At 38.1% G+C, this 14,561-nt stretch overlaps 1 protein-coding gene across 1 annotated transcript; it reads right to left on the reverse strand.

Moving 5' to 3' along the window:
- Positions 1 to 6,256: 6,256 nt before the first annotated feature.
- On the reverse strand, positions 6,257 to 7,759 carry LOC134635072 (NACHT, LRR and PYD domains-containing protein 1-like). Its single transcript, XM_063484586.1, has one exon. The coding sequence runs from the start codon at positions 7,757 to 7,759 to the stop codon at positions 6,257 to 6,259; it is 1,503 nt and encodes a 500-aa protein (XP_063340656.1).
- Positions 7,760 to 14,561: the final 6,802 nt, after the last annotated feature.

The raw sequence follows: 14,561 nt of genomic DNA on the forward strand, positions 1-14,561 counted from the left end.
TTAATTACTTGAAAAGTAACTATTGCGTTACTTTTAATAAAAATTGTTTAACCCTCTGGGGTCCAGGGTATAATTGGCCATTTTTAACTACTTTTGATTTTCCCTCCACATTTCACCTTTAAAAACGATTTACTTTGCCTTGTTTGGTATCATTCTTTTCAGCACAAACTCACGTGTCTGAATTTTAAAATCCTATGCACAAGTTTTGCAAACAACAAAGTTATTTGCAGCCATTTACCTTTTACCCTTTTTTAAATAACCATTTCAAACTATTTACAGAACAATCAGCTGTTCTTCAATAAGATGCCACACAAATTATTTGTGCCACTCCAAAAAAATAATTTCTGTCCACTATAAAGGAGAACATCACAGCCTGATACCTGCAGGTCTGACAGCAGCAGGTGTATCACTCCTGTTTCTACCTGGAGACAGCAGTCGCCTCATTGTTCTGACACACAACACATCTATCCACAACACTACACACTAACTACACAAGACAACACATTAACTACACACTCCAAACACGCTAAACGTCACAAATCTCTCACATCTCAAAACTCGCTCTCTCTCTTTTTCTGCTCTCTCTCTCTCTCTCTCTCTCTCTTTCTCTCTCGCCGTCACTCCTAAAACTTCCCCCTCTTCCTAAACAACCAGATGCCATGTTGCCATATCATTTTTTGATTGGTCGACATGGTGCATTTTTCCGCCAACACGAACGGGCTGTTTTTTTGTTTTGTTTTTTCATTTTTTGGTCATAAGCAGAGAGTGCTTGCTAGCGCTGTCCTTAAACAGTAAACGTGACGAAACTATTCAGGTAAAAACACGCGTATATCATGTTTATCATGACTCTGGTTTTACGTGGCCTATCAACACAATTTAAAATCTGGTATATATCACCTTGTTGCCTTGTCATCTTGAAGTGGTCATGTGATTGGCTTACCACGACTACTTTATTCTTCCTCAGTCAAACAGCAGCACTCATGTGATTGTTTTGCCCCCTTAGCTCCAGGTGTTGTGCCAAAAAGTGATCGTCTGCTAGAAAGTGATTGCTGTCTGTGGGAGCGCGCAGCTGCTTAAAGCTGTAGCGCCCAGATTACTTACGTAGGCGGCTACTTCCATAAAACTGATATAAAATGCAGTAAGCTGAACACAGCTTGAACCGTCTGTTTGCTGAAAAATAGTAACGCAACAGCATTTTATTGTTAGTAACGGTAACGGCGTTGTAACGATAGAAATAGTAATTAGTTAGATTACTCGTTACTGAAAATAGTAACACCGTTAGTAACGCTGTTACTTGTAACGCCGTTATTCCCATCACTGGACATAACTGATGCACATGGATATTAAACTGAGTGATGAACAGTGATTACAGTATTTCTGAAATATTTAAACACATATATGGAAACTGTGTCTAAATTTCTCAAAATTCTAAACACAAAGTGAAAGGAGTTACCCATTTTGTCAAAACCTCACACATTTCTTGCAAAATAAGACTCAAAATCACGTTTTCTCTTTTAAAAACTCTTTTGTGCTGAAGTTGTGTTTAATGCCTGCCTCCCTGTGGCATGTTTTATGAATCACAAAGAATCACAGTGCAGTGAAAGACTGTGATTAGTTTTGAAAATTGTGGCTAAATCTGTGAAAACTGCCAACAGAGTGTTAAATCAATAAACTCTTATTGTCTACAGCTGAATTAATGAAATAGTAACAATTTAGAATAAAACATGAAGCGGTCTTAATATCATAAATTGAATTAAACTACCGCTTTTGTTGTTTAATTCAAAAAGATAAACTTTTTTTTTTATAACTTTTTTTTAACTTCACTTTTGTTCACTCTAACTTATAGCCCATAAAAATCAAATCAGTCACATGTGTCTTTTATAGTTGTCATTGTGTGTAAACATTTTAATCCACATCATTGTTTGGTTTTTGCTCATGTTTATGTTGTTCTTTGCACCACTGATATTCTGTGTTTTTAATTTACTGTTTTACTTCAGGATTGTCTAAATATTATTTTTATATACTTTAAATATGCTTTACCCACTCTTGTGAGGACAGTCTTGAAAGTGAAACCCAAAGTCATAAAGCAATAACTAGTTATTTTGAAACAATGCCTAGTTAGTGCTATAAACTACATTCTCTCAAAAATAATTCTTTCCACCAGTTAACACAGATGTATGCTTACGTTTCACAGATCATCAAGAATAAACACAGATGTGATAAATTCAAAACATGGCCATCAAAATTGCCCATGTATGTTTTTTCTTAATGAGGCTATTTTATGCATATGTATACAAATATATGGAAATAAGCTGCCTTCTTCCTGTTTCATGCAATGTGTTGTTTTTTTTTACTTACAAAAAAGCATGTATAGTACATGTATACGTAATATACATATTCCCTATGTTGTGTATTATGTTATATGTACAAAATAAGATGAGGGAACAGATGTTGATTTGTTACAACAACACAACATGCTCAGCTGAGCAGATTTTATTGTATTGTTGCTGTTCATTCTTCTGGACTGAACACCTGTAGAAGCTCAAAGCCTCTTTTTTCCACCTGATTTTTCACATGTGCAACATGGGTGAGACTAACTGATAATTAGTGTGTTGCATTTTGAGGACCAGTATTTTTAGGTGAACAAAGTGTGCTAAATGATGTTTTTGGGTTCAGAGATTAGCAAAACTGTGGTTTGAGCAACAGTTTATTTCACTTGGTTATGTTTGCTAACTGAAACCTGTTTTTAAGGTTTGGGCACAAGAGTGTTAAATTCTTGGTTTAGTCTCTTTTTAGACTAAACCTGAAGCAGTCGTAATTTAAAAACAACTGACATATGTCAGTTACTCAGTTATTACATTACTTACTAATATCATCATGTAATGTATGTACAGTGAGTATAGTACTGAGGTTGTATTTATCAGAATGCAGACAAATAATGTTGGTCAGTAAACAGTAAAGCTGAATTTGGTTTCCTTACTTTTTAACTCAGACATGGGCAGAGTATGTGTTCCCAGTTTATTTATTTGATGAATTTTTGAATCCCTTCAGTAGCCATTTTCAGAATAGAGTATTTTCTACAGTTTCCCAATAACTGAGAAATGTGAATGAAATTAAAGTTTTGGAACTAAAAATATGAAAATACCTAAAAGTCAAAGGTTAGGAAAATTAAAAAGATTCCCAACAACATCACACTGCATCTGGATCATAACAAAGTGAGCTCTTCCTTATGACTGCCCTCTACAGCAAGTCCAGGTGTAACTACAGACTTTATGTCAACCAGTCAGTTGCACATTAATAATGGAATAAAGTGAATTAATAAAAATGTTATTTACTATAGACTCTGCACAAATCAATTAACCTCCTTCAAAAGAAAACCAAGTTTGTTAGCTGACAGTTAAGTAAGAGGGTAACCAGCTGTTCTCCATTTTATCCACCTGACATGTCATCCATAATTAGTTGACCTTTGTTTGAGTTGTGTCATTTATACTCGCCCCGGGGGATTGTTGTTATCGCAGGTCAAATGTGGCCAAATGAAAGCTGCAGATGTGGACCACATTTGGGCCCGTTAGTCATTTGGGAACAGCTGGATCAGGTGATGTCAGAATAGTGTATTGGTAGGAACTGATGTTGCATTAAACAAACTCAAGAGGGACCTGCAAACCAAACATTTATTCAAAGGAAAACTTTAAATATTTAACATTCTGTTAATGTGTCTAATAAGATGTTATAAGGAATGTTATAAACCAGTGAGGATAACTGCAAAGCAAAAGGGAATAGGACCAGACGATTAACTGTTTTGTTTATTCTTTTAATCACTCAGATGATTTGGGTGCTTTAAATAAATATGAGAAAGTTGGCAGGTGTCAACATTGTGAACAGGATGTGGTGTGAGATTATTTGTGTCCCAGTTCATCAGAAAAAGTGTCATGGTCCCTCCGTTCTCCCTGGTCTGACCTCACATTTCTGTCTTGCTGTCTTCTCAAAGTTCTTCTTGCTGTGTGTGTGTGTGTGTGTGTGTGTGTGTGTGTGTGTGTGTGTGTGTGTGTGTGTGTGTGTGTGAGTGAATCTTTCCAGCCTATTGCTTCGCCAAAAGGCAGATCACATGATGCTCCGTTTAACAGCTCATTTGGAAGTATTGACAACTGCTGGTCATTTGATGTGTAGCAGCCCTGCTGTGATTATATACATGAGCTCCATACCAATGCATATGTAAATGTAATGATGTATCAATTGCATAATGCCCATATGACGTCCTGTACACTTTATCTAGCTAGTGATGTTATGTCTGACACTGAAGGCCACAAAACCTCTACACAGGAAGTCTGGTTCGGCTCTTTGTAGAAGCATCCTAACCACTGATCCTATGAGTTTTATCCAGTAGATAATGCAGGGATCTGGAGCCGATGTAGGTGAGGCGACTCACCCAGCCTGACTGCTCTGATGTGATGAAACCTGACTAGTCTTGCAGGTCAAATCTTATCAGTCACATCTGTCATTTCAGCTCCACTCTTGATCGTGTCACTTGTTAAGCAGGGATGGTTTTATAAGCCAGGAGTGCAGACTCCAATGGAAGAAACTGCTTGGAAAGGCTAGAGAAACCAATTAGAGAAATTTGGACTAATAAAGATTAATACTCAGATTTATACCTTTATTGTTTCACAAAGGGTTAACAAGTGAATGTCCACAGTTTACACTTTATTATCAGATTTTGCTAAAGCAGTTTGTCAGGAACAAAGCAAAAAGTAAAATAAGAACAATCACATCAATTCTACTCATTTAATGAACCCATCCTAACCTAATGCTGATTGTGTTCTTATCTTTGGGTGGAGAGAGGTTGGTGGTGACATAAACACTTACAGCACTGAAGATGTGTTCCACCTCTGTGCTCTGTGCTAATGGAAATAATCAGGAAAGCAGGCTTCCTCGATAGATCTCACATTTACTTATATTTATAATCCACAGGGAAAATCTGAAGTCTCAAGAAGCTGCAAGCCACCTGGGAAATAATGGAAGTCCAAAGCTTTCTCAGAGTTATAATTCAACACTGTGATGATAATGACAATGATGAGCAGAAATAGAGCCAAATTCAAGTCAACAATGATGCCTTTCTTTCAAAAGCACCAGATTAATGCAACCACATAATACTATCAAATGTTGCACTATACAAACATACTGTCCTCACAGTTTTGGTCACTTACACATGTCACTGGAAAATGCATGAAATCTATTGGAACTTGCTAATAGGACCACAATTAGTAAATTTTCCATTGTTTGGAAGATTGACTTTATCACCATGTTCTCTCCCTTCAACCCTCTGGCAGTTACTCTTAACAAACACGAGACTTCACAGCAAACCAACATAACTATAGCACAAAATACACATTTAACAATTTAATCATTTCATATTATGTCTGAAAAATAAACAGTTTGTGTTTTACTGTGTTACTACCAAAGAGTCACGCTGAACATGGCTGAAGTGTTAAGGAAATTATAAATATCTTCAGAAGCATCAAGCTTATTCTGAATATTTTTTAAAATGGGAGTTTTTTCCTTCCTCCTTCTCCTGTTTCATTTCCTCCATCTCTAGCTAATCGTGGCAGGTGGCTGCCCCTCCCAGAGACTGGTTCACCTGTTGGTTTCTCCCTGATAAAATTAAGGTTTTCCTTCCTACTTCCTAACAAGTACTAACTCACACGGATCGTCTAATTATTGAGGTTTCTCTATCATTTTAGGGAATTTACCTTACAATTTAAAGACAACTCTTGTGATTTGGTGCTATATAAATAAAATTGAAGTGAATTATGCATACCTGCACTCAAGAGGACACCTACACAATATAATATGTGTGAAAATGTAAAGCTAAAAGAAATCCATAGCTCTAAAGAGATCCATATGAGATCTCTGTAATTATGCTTTTTAAATTGCGTGGTTCTTTGGTATAGAAACTTTTACATATTCATCAATTCATCAATTCTCCAAAAAAGCCAATAATTTTACGAGGAATTATGGAAAACGTCATAGTTCTGTGTCTATGGACAGCTAAACTTAATGAGTTGTTTCGACCCTTCTTTCCATTTTCTCTTTATTTTTCCTGGCTCATGCATTTGTGGATGTTTTGTGAGGTGAAGATGAATGTAACATGTTTATGTTAAACTGGTTTCCATCATTCGTTATATCAATGAAAACCAGATGAAATCTGAAGTGAAGTGTGATTTACTGTCTGCTCCAATGGAGCAACATTTACATGGATGCTTCAGACCAACCCGAGATGTTCACAGAGTAAGAGGTCAAGCTCACTGAGAAACTCAATCATCTGTGAACTGGCAGCTTCACCTTTCTTCCTCACAGTGTCGACAACAAAACGAGCTCTGCTGCTTCTGTTTTGCATGACGTCTGCTTCCTCCCTCTCAGCATCAGTTATCACCTTTTTCTCCAGCAGTTTGTCCAGCAGGCTGTTGAGAACAGGTGCTGATATCCCATCGATGAAACAGCTGCGTACATTTAACAGCCTCTCATTGGGAGGTGTTTGCCCACAGAACGATTTTACTCTAGAAGGCAAAAGATAAACTTGTCTTTGCCACATGCTGGTGGAGCTGATGCTGTCTCTAATAAATAACTGAATATTGTTCATGTTTCTTTCCAAAATCACCTGGAAGGATGGGAAGTAGTTGTCATAGGACTCTTCATCAAATTCAGCCTCTATTGGCTGAACTAGAACAGAGTCATCTTCAGGAACTACAGACAGAGTGTAAACCTGCTTTGGATGCAGTTTACAGTGAGGAGATGTCTCTATGTACCTCTCATCTCCAACTAGTTTCTTCCTGCTGTGCAGCACATCCCTCAGAGCAACATTTTTAGGCAACAACAGCACACTGAGGAAGGATGTGAGATCAGGATCAACTGGGAGTTTGTAGAAGAGCAGAACCAAAGCTCGGAATGGTCCATAGGGAGAGTTTTCATCCCTGACATTACCATAACCAGAAAACCCTGTGATGTTTATAACAACATGAGTTTCTGTTATCTGGTGAGGGGTAATACACTCGATGCCCTCGTCATTCACATGAGCGACCTGCAAGAACTGACCTCCACCTGTGGAGATGACCTCACAGTGTGGGAGATGAAGCTGACACACAGACTGCTGCTGACATTTGATGTCAAACAGGGGTCCTGCAGGCTTCTTGTGGTGTTGGGCCAGCAGCTTCCTGTTCCAAGGGACAGTCCTGTAAACCACGTCTCCTTCTCCCTTCATGACAAACACCAGGCCGGTCACACTGCACTGGTACAGACCTGCACAGGAGCACTGGAACAGGTAGGTTTCATCATCACACTCATCAGCAGCGATGGCAGGTGAAAACTCCTTTAACTTCATGTCAGTTGAGCTTGCTGCTTGTGTTGAGTTGTTCTTTGGTATTTTGTTCAGTGAAGGAACGCTGTAGGACTCTGTGGAGGAGAGCTGGAGATCAGAATTATATGGCAGAGTTGTGGTACGTAGGATGTCTTCAGTTATGACAGGTGGATCTGCTTTTCCTGGTTTGTCTTCTGTCCATGAAAGGGAAACTCTGCTTGTATCTTCTTCTAGTATTTCTTCTTGGCTGCATTCAGCTGAAACAGCAACAGCTGGGATATTGGACTGGGAGCAAGAAGGACATGTGGAAAAATCATATCTTTTACTGCCACTAGTGGACAAAGCAGAGTCCTGTAAGCTGGAGAGGCTGTGATACAGCAGTAAAGTAGCACTGTATTGCTGCATCGTCATGCTGCCTGGTTTCATCCAGGTGGATTGTGAGGAAATCCTTTTAAGGCAACGAAAATCAGGGGACGAAAAAGTAGCGGAGGTGGAGTCTGGCGTTTGTTCGTCTTTAACTGATGCAGAAGAAAAAAACAAGTGTGTGTAAAGATGCCTAACAGGAGAAACAGATGAAAAAGTAGTGGAGGTGGAGTCTGACGTGTGTTCGCCTTTAACTGCAGCAGAAGAAAAAAACAAGTGTGTGTAAAGATGCCTAACAGGAGAAACAGATGAAAAAGTAGTGGAGGTGGAGTCTGGAGTCTTTAGCTCTGCTAACTGTAGCTGATCTAGAACAATTCTGTCATTCGTGGAACAAGCAGAATCCTGTGAGGTGCAGAGACGGTGACACAACGAGGGTAAAGGTTTCCTGTCTCGTTCCACAGTTGTGCTGCTGGGTTTTGCTGAGGTTGACTGTGGGGGGAAATGTTCAAACTTCTCAGATTTTTCTCTGTCTTCTCAACACACTCTCTTCCCTTGTTAGTTCCTTAATTAACCTCAGCTCCCTGAGTCGATCTCTCCCTCCTCTCAGAAGGCTGGTATCTTTCTACGACCTAACTTAGGTTTTCTTTCTGCTTTGGTTTTTGGTTGTCTTGTACTTATTTCTAATTTCAGTTACATGTAGGTTGTATGTTAGAACGTACTTTACTCTTGTCCTCTTTATTCTCAGTTTTATAGTTTATACTCAATGTGTGAATTACTTGTTTGTGCTTTTAGGCATAAATCCACACATTTCTCTTTTACTGCCAACCGTATGGTGCTGCAGGTATTTCTAAAAGTGAGCATTAGGTCTTGTAACACTCAGACATTAGTCTAGCAAATTTAATCTCATTTAAGATTGAATAATGTAATAGCTGCTTACTGACAGATGATAGATGATGTTACATGTACATACATAAATACATAAGAACTTTTAAGAAAGTGGTTTGTAGTGTTGCTGCGCTGTCTGTGTGCAGACTTGCTCCTGACTAAATTCCTCAAACTGCTCTTTTTACTGGTGATCATCAAAAAATTTTTTGGCTTCATCTTGCGCATCACTTTGACACCACATGTAAAGTTGAATTAATTCCTGCTCTGTTCAAACAAACATATAACTGACTATCAGAAATATGTGGGATTCAGTTGTAAACATTCAGGGTGATGACTCAGAGAAGTGTTTAAGCCAGCTGTTGCAGCAAACACCGCAGTGATGGCCGCAACATCCGCCCAGCATATCTTGCCTCACTCACGTGAGGGTAGCACTTCTACACGTATCTACATGGAACAAACATGCTGTTTTTTAGGGAACGGATTAGTGGCATTTCAATTATCTCCAGTTGGGAAAATTAATTTGACATATGAATAATTTGAGTTATGAGCTCCATCACGGAACGAATTAAACTCATAAGTCAAGGCACCACAGCACAATGCAAACGCTTTAGAGGGACGTTACCCAAGACTGAGACGCCTCCATCAGTTATGAGTTATTTCTTAGCCCCCTTAATCTGTCCCAATAAATACCACTCATATTAAAATAATCAGAAATGCTGAAACTAATAAATATTAAACGAATAATAAATGAAAATAAACTCACCAACTGAAACTAGACTGAAAATAAAACTTCAGTAATAACAAAAATATGCAAAGCTCAATTATTTCCTTGTCCAGTGCGATCTCTCTGCTGACGTTCAGACTTCAACTTATTATGTTTTTAAAGTGAATTACTGACTAAGTTTGATTGACCACAACATGGATAATGCAGATTACTTCCTAGTAATCTGCTTGCATATCCTAGTATCGTCTTGCATACGGAAAGTGTCCGTAACTTCCTTATTGTCATTAAAACAGGAAGCTGTCAATAACTTCCTGTTGCATTGTCAGTGTCAGCGATGCCAATGATAAGCACTTCTGGAGAAATGAGCAGACAGTTCACTTGTTAAGTTAAAAGAATTCACAGGAGTCTAATAACTTAACCACTTTGTGGTTAAATTTAGCTCTCGTCTTATTTAGTACCCTAATAACACAAACAGGAAATACTCCTGTGCTATTTGTTTCTAGTACTGAATACCACCTGAGCCCGTCATCTTTCTCTCTGTCCTGTTCTTTCCCTTTCTCTTTTACTTTTGCTCTTTCTGTAAAATATAAAGTATGAACATGTATTTAAGTTGAACTTGTGTTTTAATCCTGGAGCTTCAACTGCAATCAACCTCCTATGTTGTTCAATTCAGACATTTTAATATATTTAATTATTTTATTTTTTATTTTATTTTTTAATTTACTGGTTATTTTATTAAAGTATTTATTTTAATAGTATTTTAATTTGATTATTGGTTACTATTATGCAAGAAAAGTAGTGTAAACTTAATTAGTAAAAACAAATATGCATCCATTTCGTTTTATTTCGATAACAACCACCTTAGTTCTCAAACACGAGAAGACTTCATGAGTGTTGTGGGTCTGGACTAATAAAATAAGTGTAGGGAGTTGAAGAGAGTCTGTAACTATAACTCTAGAAAAGTTATTTTGTTTTTGCATATTTAAAATTATATTTTATTTGTAGCCCTGGTATAGATAATATTTACCTAATGCTGATGTACCGAAAAACTGTTTCAACACTGAATATTCGAATGTACATTCTGGCTCCTGGTTCATCAGTAAAAACTTGCGAAAACTCAGTCAAACACATACACGTCAGTTAATTAAGACAGCTCAGATAATTATATTCAAGCATTAGGATGTAAAATTTGGGGAAGTTAAAACAGGCTGTAAACTGTAAACAGACTGAGTGTGTTTAACAGACTAACATGCCTCATGGCTGCATTTCAGCTTTCCTCACACAGTCTCAGCGCTCCCGATCAGGACACAGTCTCAGTGTCTGTTTTCATTTTTATTGGTGTACGTGACGATCGGCTCCCGGAGTGTCTTCAGACACGCCTTCTGTTAAGGTGTGCTCACGAAACCTGACGCTATCAGAGAAACTATATCAATTATCAATGAGACGTTTCTTATTTCAATCCACTGAGGTATATCTTTTTATTTGTTTATTCATTATTAAGTGCATGTAGTGTATATGTTCTCTAGAGGGCAGTCTTGTATCAAGACAGGATTCAGAACTTTTTAAAATCCTCATTCGTTCTCATCATTTACAACAATAAGACTCTGATGTTCTCCAGCAGGTTTATGTTTCATCATTTTACTTTCAGAGAGATTATTATACCTTCAGGCTGTATTAAGAGATGAGTCTGGAGGACACATAGAGTTGTATGAAAAAGGAAACTGAATTCATGGCTCTAAAGTGAGAATAATACTGGATCTTCTCAATCTGATCAGAAAATGTAGAAGATTTTCTGTTTAAACTATTCATTTAATTTAAAATGAAGTTTTGTTCTATTTTATTATTCTTGCATAATCAATAAATTATTTTCCCGATTGTTAGAAGTTAATGAACCAAGTGTGGTATTTTAAACATATTCAACTTCTAATTTCATAATATCTGCTTCCTAAAAACTATTAGGTTTTACACAGTAAAGTTTTGTTACTCTGTACTGTTTTTGCTGTTTGTCACTGAATTGTCTCTCCTGTTGTTTATAGTACTGCTAGTATTATAATCTATGTTTCATTCTCCACTTGAGTCCCAAGTTTCGAGTTTCTAAGAGATCCATAAAACAGACCATAGCTAAAAATTCAGCTACCGTCTTCTCTTACTTTTATCTAGTTTCTAACTTGATTATCTTCACTGTCAGTGCCTGTTGTTACTGTGAGTACAAGAAAACAATTATTAGAATATAATGTGTTAAATTTGCTTAGATAAGAGGGTCCAGCAGTAGATCAGAGGAATAGGGAAGGATTTGTCTGTGTTTTAGTTTGGCTTAGCTGTAGGCTTGAGAGTTTATGTAATTGTTTAGAGAGAAAGGAATTTATTGACAATAGGGGTTTGCTGTCATAAAAGGAGACGGGAAGCTACAGTTGGGGGTTGCTGATACTTGTACCTTTAATAAAAGTTCATAATTGCCATAACTTGGAAGTAGGTTTGCAGGAGACTCTCCACCTGATCTGTAAATGTAAGACAACAAGAGGCCAATGGCCCAGTGGATGCAGAGTGGGGGTCTCAGTGTTTGTAATATGTTAACTCTGTTTTGTATGTTGTCTAGAGGAATTTGGTGTAGATTGAGTGAGGAGATTACTTTTTGTGACCAGCAGGAAGTCACATACACAGAGACACACACACAGTGCTTTGACTGTTACGACGCACCCACACCTACACGCACACTCACTCACATGCACTCACACATACATACAGGTACGCACACACAGTCACTCACGTGCACTCACATAGACATACGGGTACGCGCACATACAGGCACTCACGTGCTCGCGCATACACACACAAACACAGAGTTTGCAGCACACTATGGGGGTTTTATGATGGGGTCACTTCTATAAAGCTGACTGTAACAAACAGAGGAGTGGAAGATCTGCAGAGGGACACCGGCCTTGCACGTCTTTACTTAACTCTGAGTTTCTCTCTGACTCCTCCCCTCCTGCTGCACCTGAACCAGCTGACCCATGCTCTGATTCATTTCCTCATTCATAAAGTCGCTGTCAAAGCTCAGAGCAAAGTCATTTATTTTGTAGAAGTGGTAAATGGTAAATGGCCTGTATTTGTATAGCGCTTTACTAGTCCCTAAGGACCCCAAAGCGCTTTACACATTCAGTCATCCACACATTCACACACTGGTGATGGCAACTACATTGTAGCCACAGCTGCCCTGGGGCGCACTGACAGAGGCGAGGCTGCCGGACACTGGCGCCACCGGGCCCTCTGACCACCACCAGTAGGTAACAGGTGAAGTGTCTTGCCCAAGGACACAACGACCGAGACTGTCCGAGCCAGGACTCGAACCGGCAACCTTCTGATTACAAGACAAACTGCCAACTATTGAGGCACAATCGCCCTAGTAGTACTTGAAGTATATGTTTATTCAAAAAATGAAATCACAGTTAGATGTTAGTTTGCTATTTTGTGTTCTTAACCTCTTTTACTGTCATCCTGTGGTCAATATAAAACAGACCACTTACAGATTTATTTTCAGGTCAGATTAAAATCTGTCTACATCTCTGTGACTCTGTTGACAGTAAAGCACGTGCCAGACTGCAAGTTTCTTTGAACTGCAAACATTTACTGTAGACGACTTTAGCAATCACAGTTCAAATCAAGCTTATCTAATAGATAAAGCTTCATCAGTTGTTGTCTTGTAATCGGTGGAATGACTGTCTTTGTTCTAATGGAAAGCTGTCATAGTTGGAATTTTGGAGATAAGAAAGCTGCCCTGCCTTTTGTTTTTTGTTAGCTAACTAGTAACAGCACCAATAACTCAGTGGAGTACAAGGAGACTATAACTAAAAATCAGTCAATTGTGGTGCTGTGACTGGCTGCAAAAAAGAGTTTTAAGTTCAGAAACCAAGGATGTGCTGCCCACTTTCACGCTCTGTTTTTAAGCAGAAAATGGTTCTTCATTGTTTGGCTACATGCACTGAAATGGGAAAATCCGCCTGTGAGCTGTAAATGTTTGGGTTTGTAAAACACTTTATAAACGAGGACTGTGTGGAGAAGAGCTCGTTTGAGTCAGGTGACAGGTGGTTCACAGGACCAACAAGCTGGAGCCAGAAACCTTGATTTTTCCTCATCTGGCGAGAGTGCCACAATCGGCTTATCAGCGCTATTTTATGCAATAAAGTAGTCTCTGTTTTCCCAAAAAGATCCAGACAGTTTACAACATAACACATTACTACATGTGCATCACACCACAAACTAGGATTCTTACTAAAGCACAATCTTGAAACCCATCAGCACGTCTGAAGGGAAAACAGGTGGATGTGAGCCATGGAGAGAAAAAAATGTCCAGAGACTTTAAATATGGTTTTCCAAGTTTTAGCTGTGAGGTGTAACTGTAGGAGTCTGATACAGATATTTGTTCGTGTGAATTTCAGTCATATAAATGCAGAAACTTGAAGGTTTGTCAACGTTTATAATGTCGACAAACATGAATGTAAGTTCACATTAAATGATTACAAAAGATTTTAAAACCCAAGACAAACTGCATTATTATTATTATTAGTAGTAGTTGTAGTATTTTCCAGCACTTTCTCAAATTCTTCGTTCTATTAGGGAAGTGGTAGACTGAATCATAGATATACCGATTGATGTGCCCCCAGTCAGAGTTTGGGTTTTTTCTGTTTTTACTGAAAATACCAAATAAAAAAAGTTGGGGAAACGAATAACTAACTAGGGGTAAAAAAAAAAAAAAGAACAAAAACACAGCAGTCAACTACTTCCAGTCAAGACCTCTGTGAAAAGTTGTGGTGTGCTGATGAGGAGCTTCTTCTTCAGGTACATGGACATCCACTGACTGATCCTTTTTGGGATTATTTCACATTTTTTTGACACTGAACGAATGAATAATGATGAATTTGTGTCAAAAAATAAGCTTGGATCTTTAGTCTTCTATATAGACCTAAGATGAACTCATTTGTGTACTGTAATGTGATACAAGCTACTTTTAGTAATCACCATTATTCATAATTATTTATTGTTATTTAGGTAAATGTCACTGCACATGGGGAAGAATTTCAAAGCTCCTTGTAAGCATACTTTGTTTTTAGTATCAGACCCGTTCAACTACATGTTACAGAATAAAGAGTCATCATCCAAGAAGCTCTTTCTCTCTCTGTCTCGCTCTGACACACACACATGGAGACACACACAAACATAGAATGCAAAGCCGGTACTATGAAA

The sequence above is a fragment of the Pelmatolapia mariae genome, linkage group LG9 (assembly GCF_036321145.2).
Source record: "Pelmatolapia mariae isolate MD_Pm_ZW linkage group LG9, Pm_UMD_F_2, whole genome shotgun sequence".
NCBI classification, from domain to species: domain Eukaryota; kingdom Metazoa; phylum Chordata; class Actinopteri; order Cichliformes; family Cichlidae; genus Pelmatolapia; species Pelmatolapia mariae.

Excerpts from the sequence above, each read along its gene's own strand:
- LOC134635072 (XM_063484586.1), bottom strand. The coding sequence starts at position 7,759 with ATGACGATGCAGCAATACAGTGCTACTTTACTGCTGTATCACAGCCTC.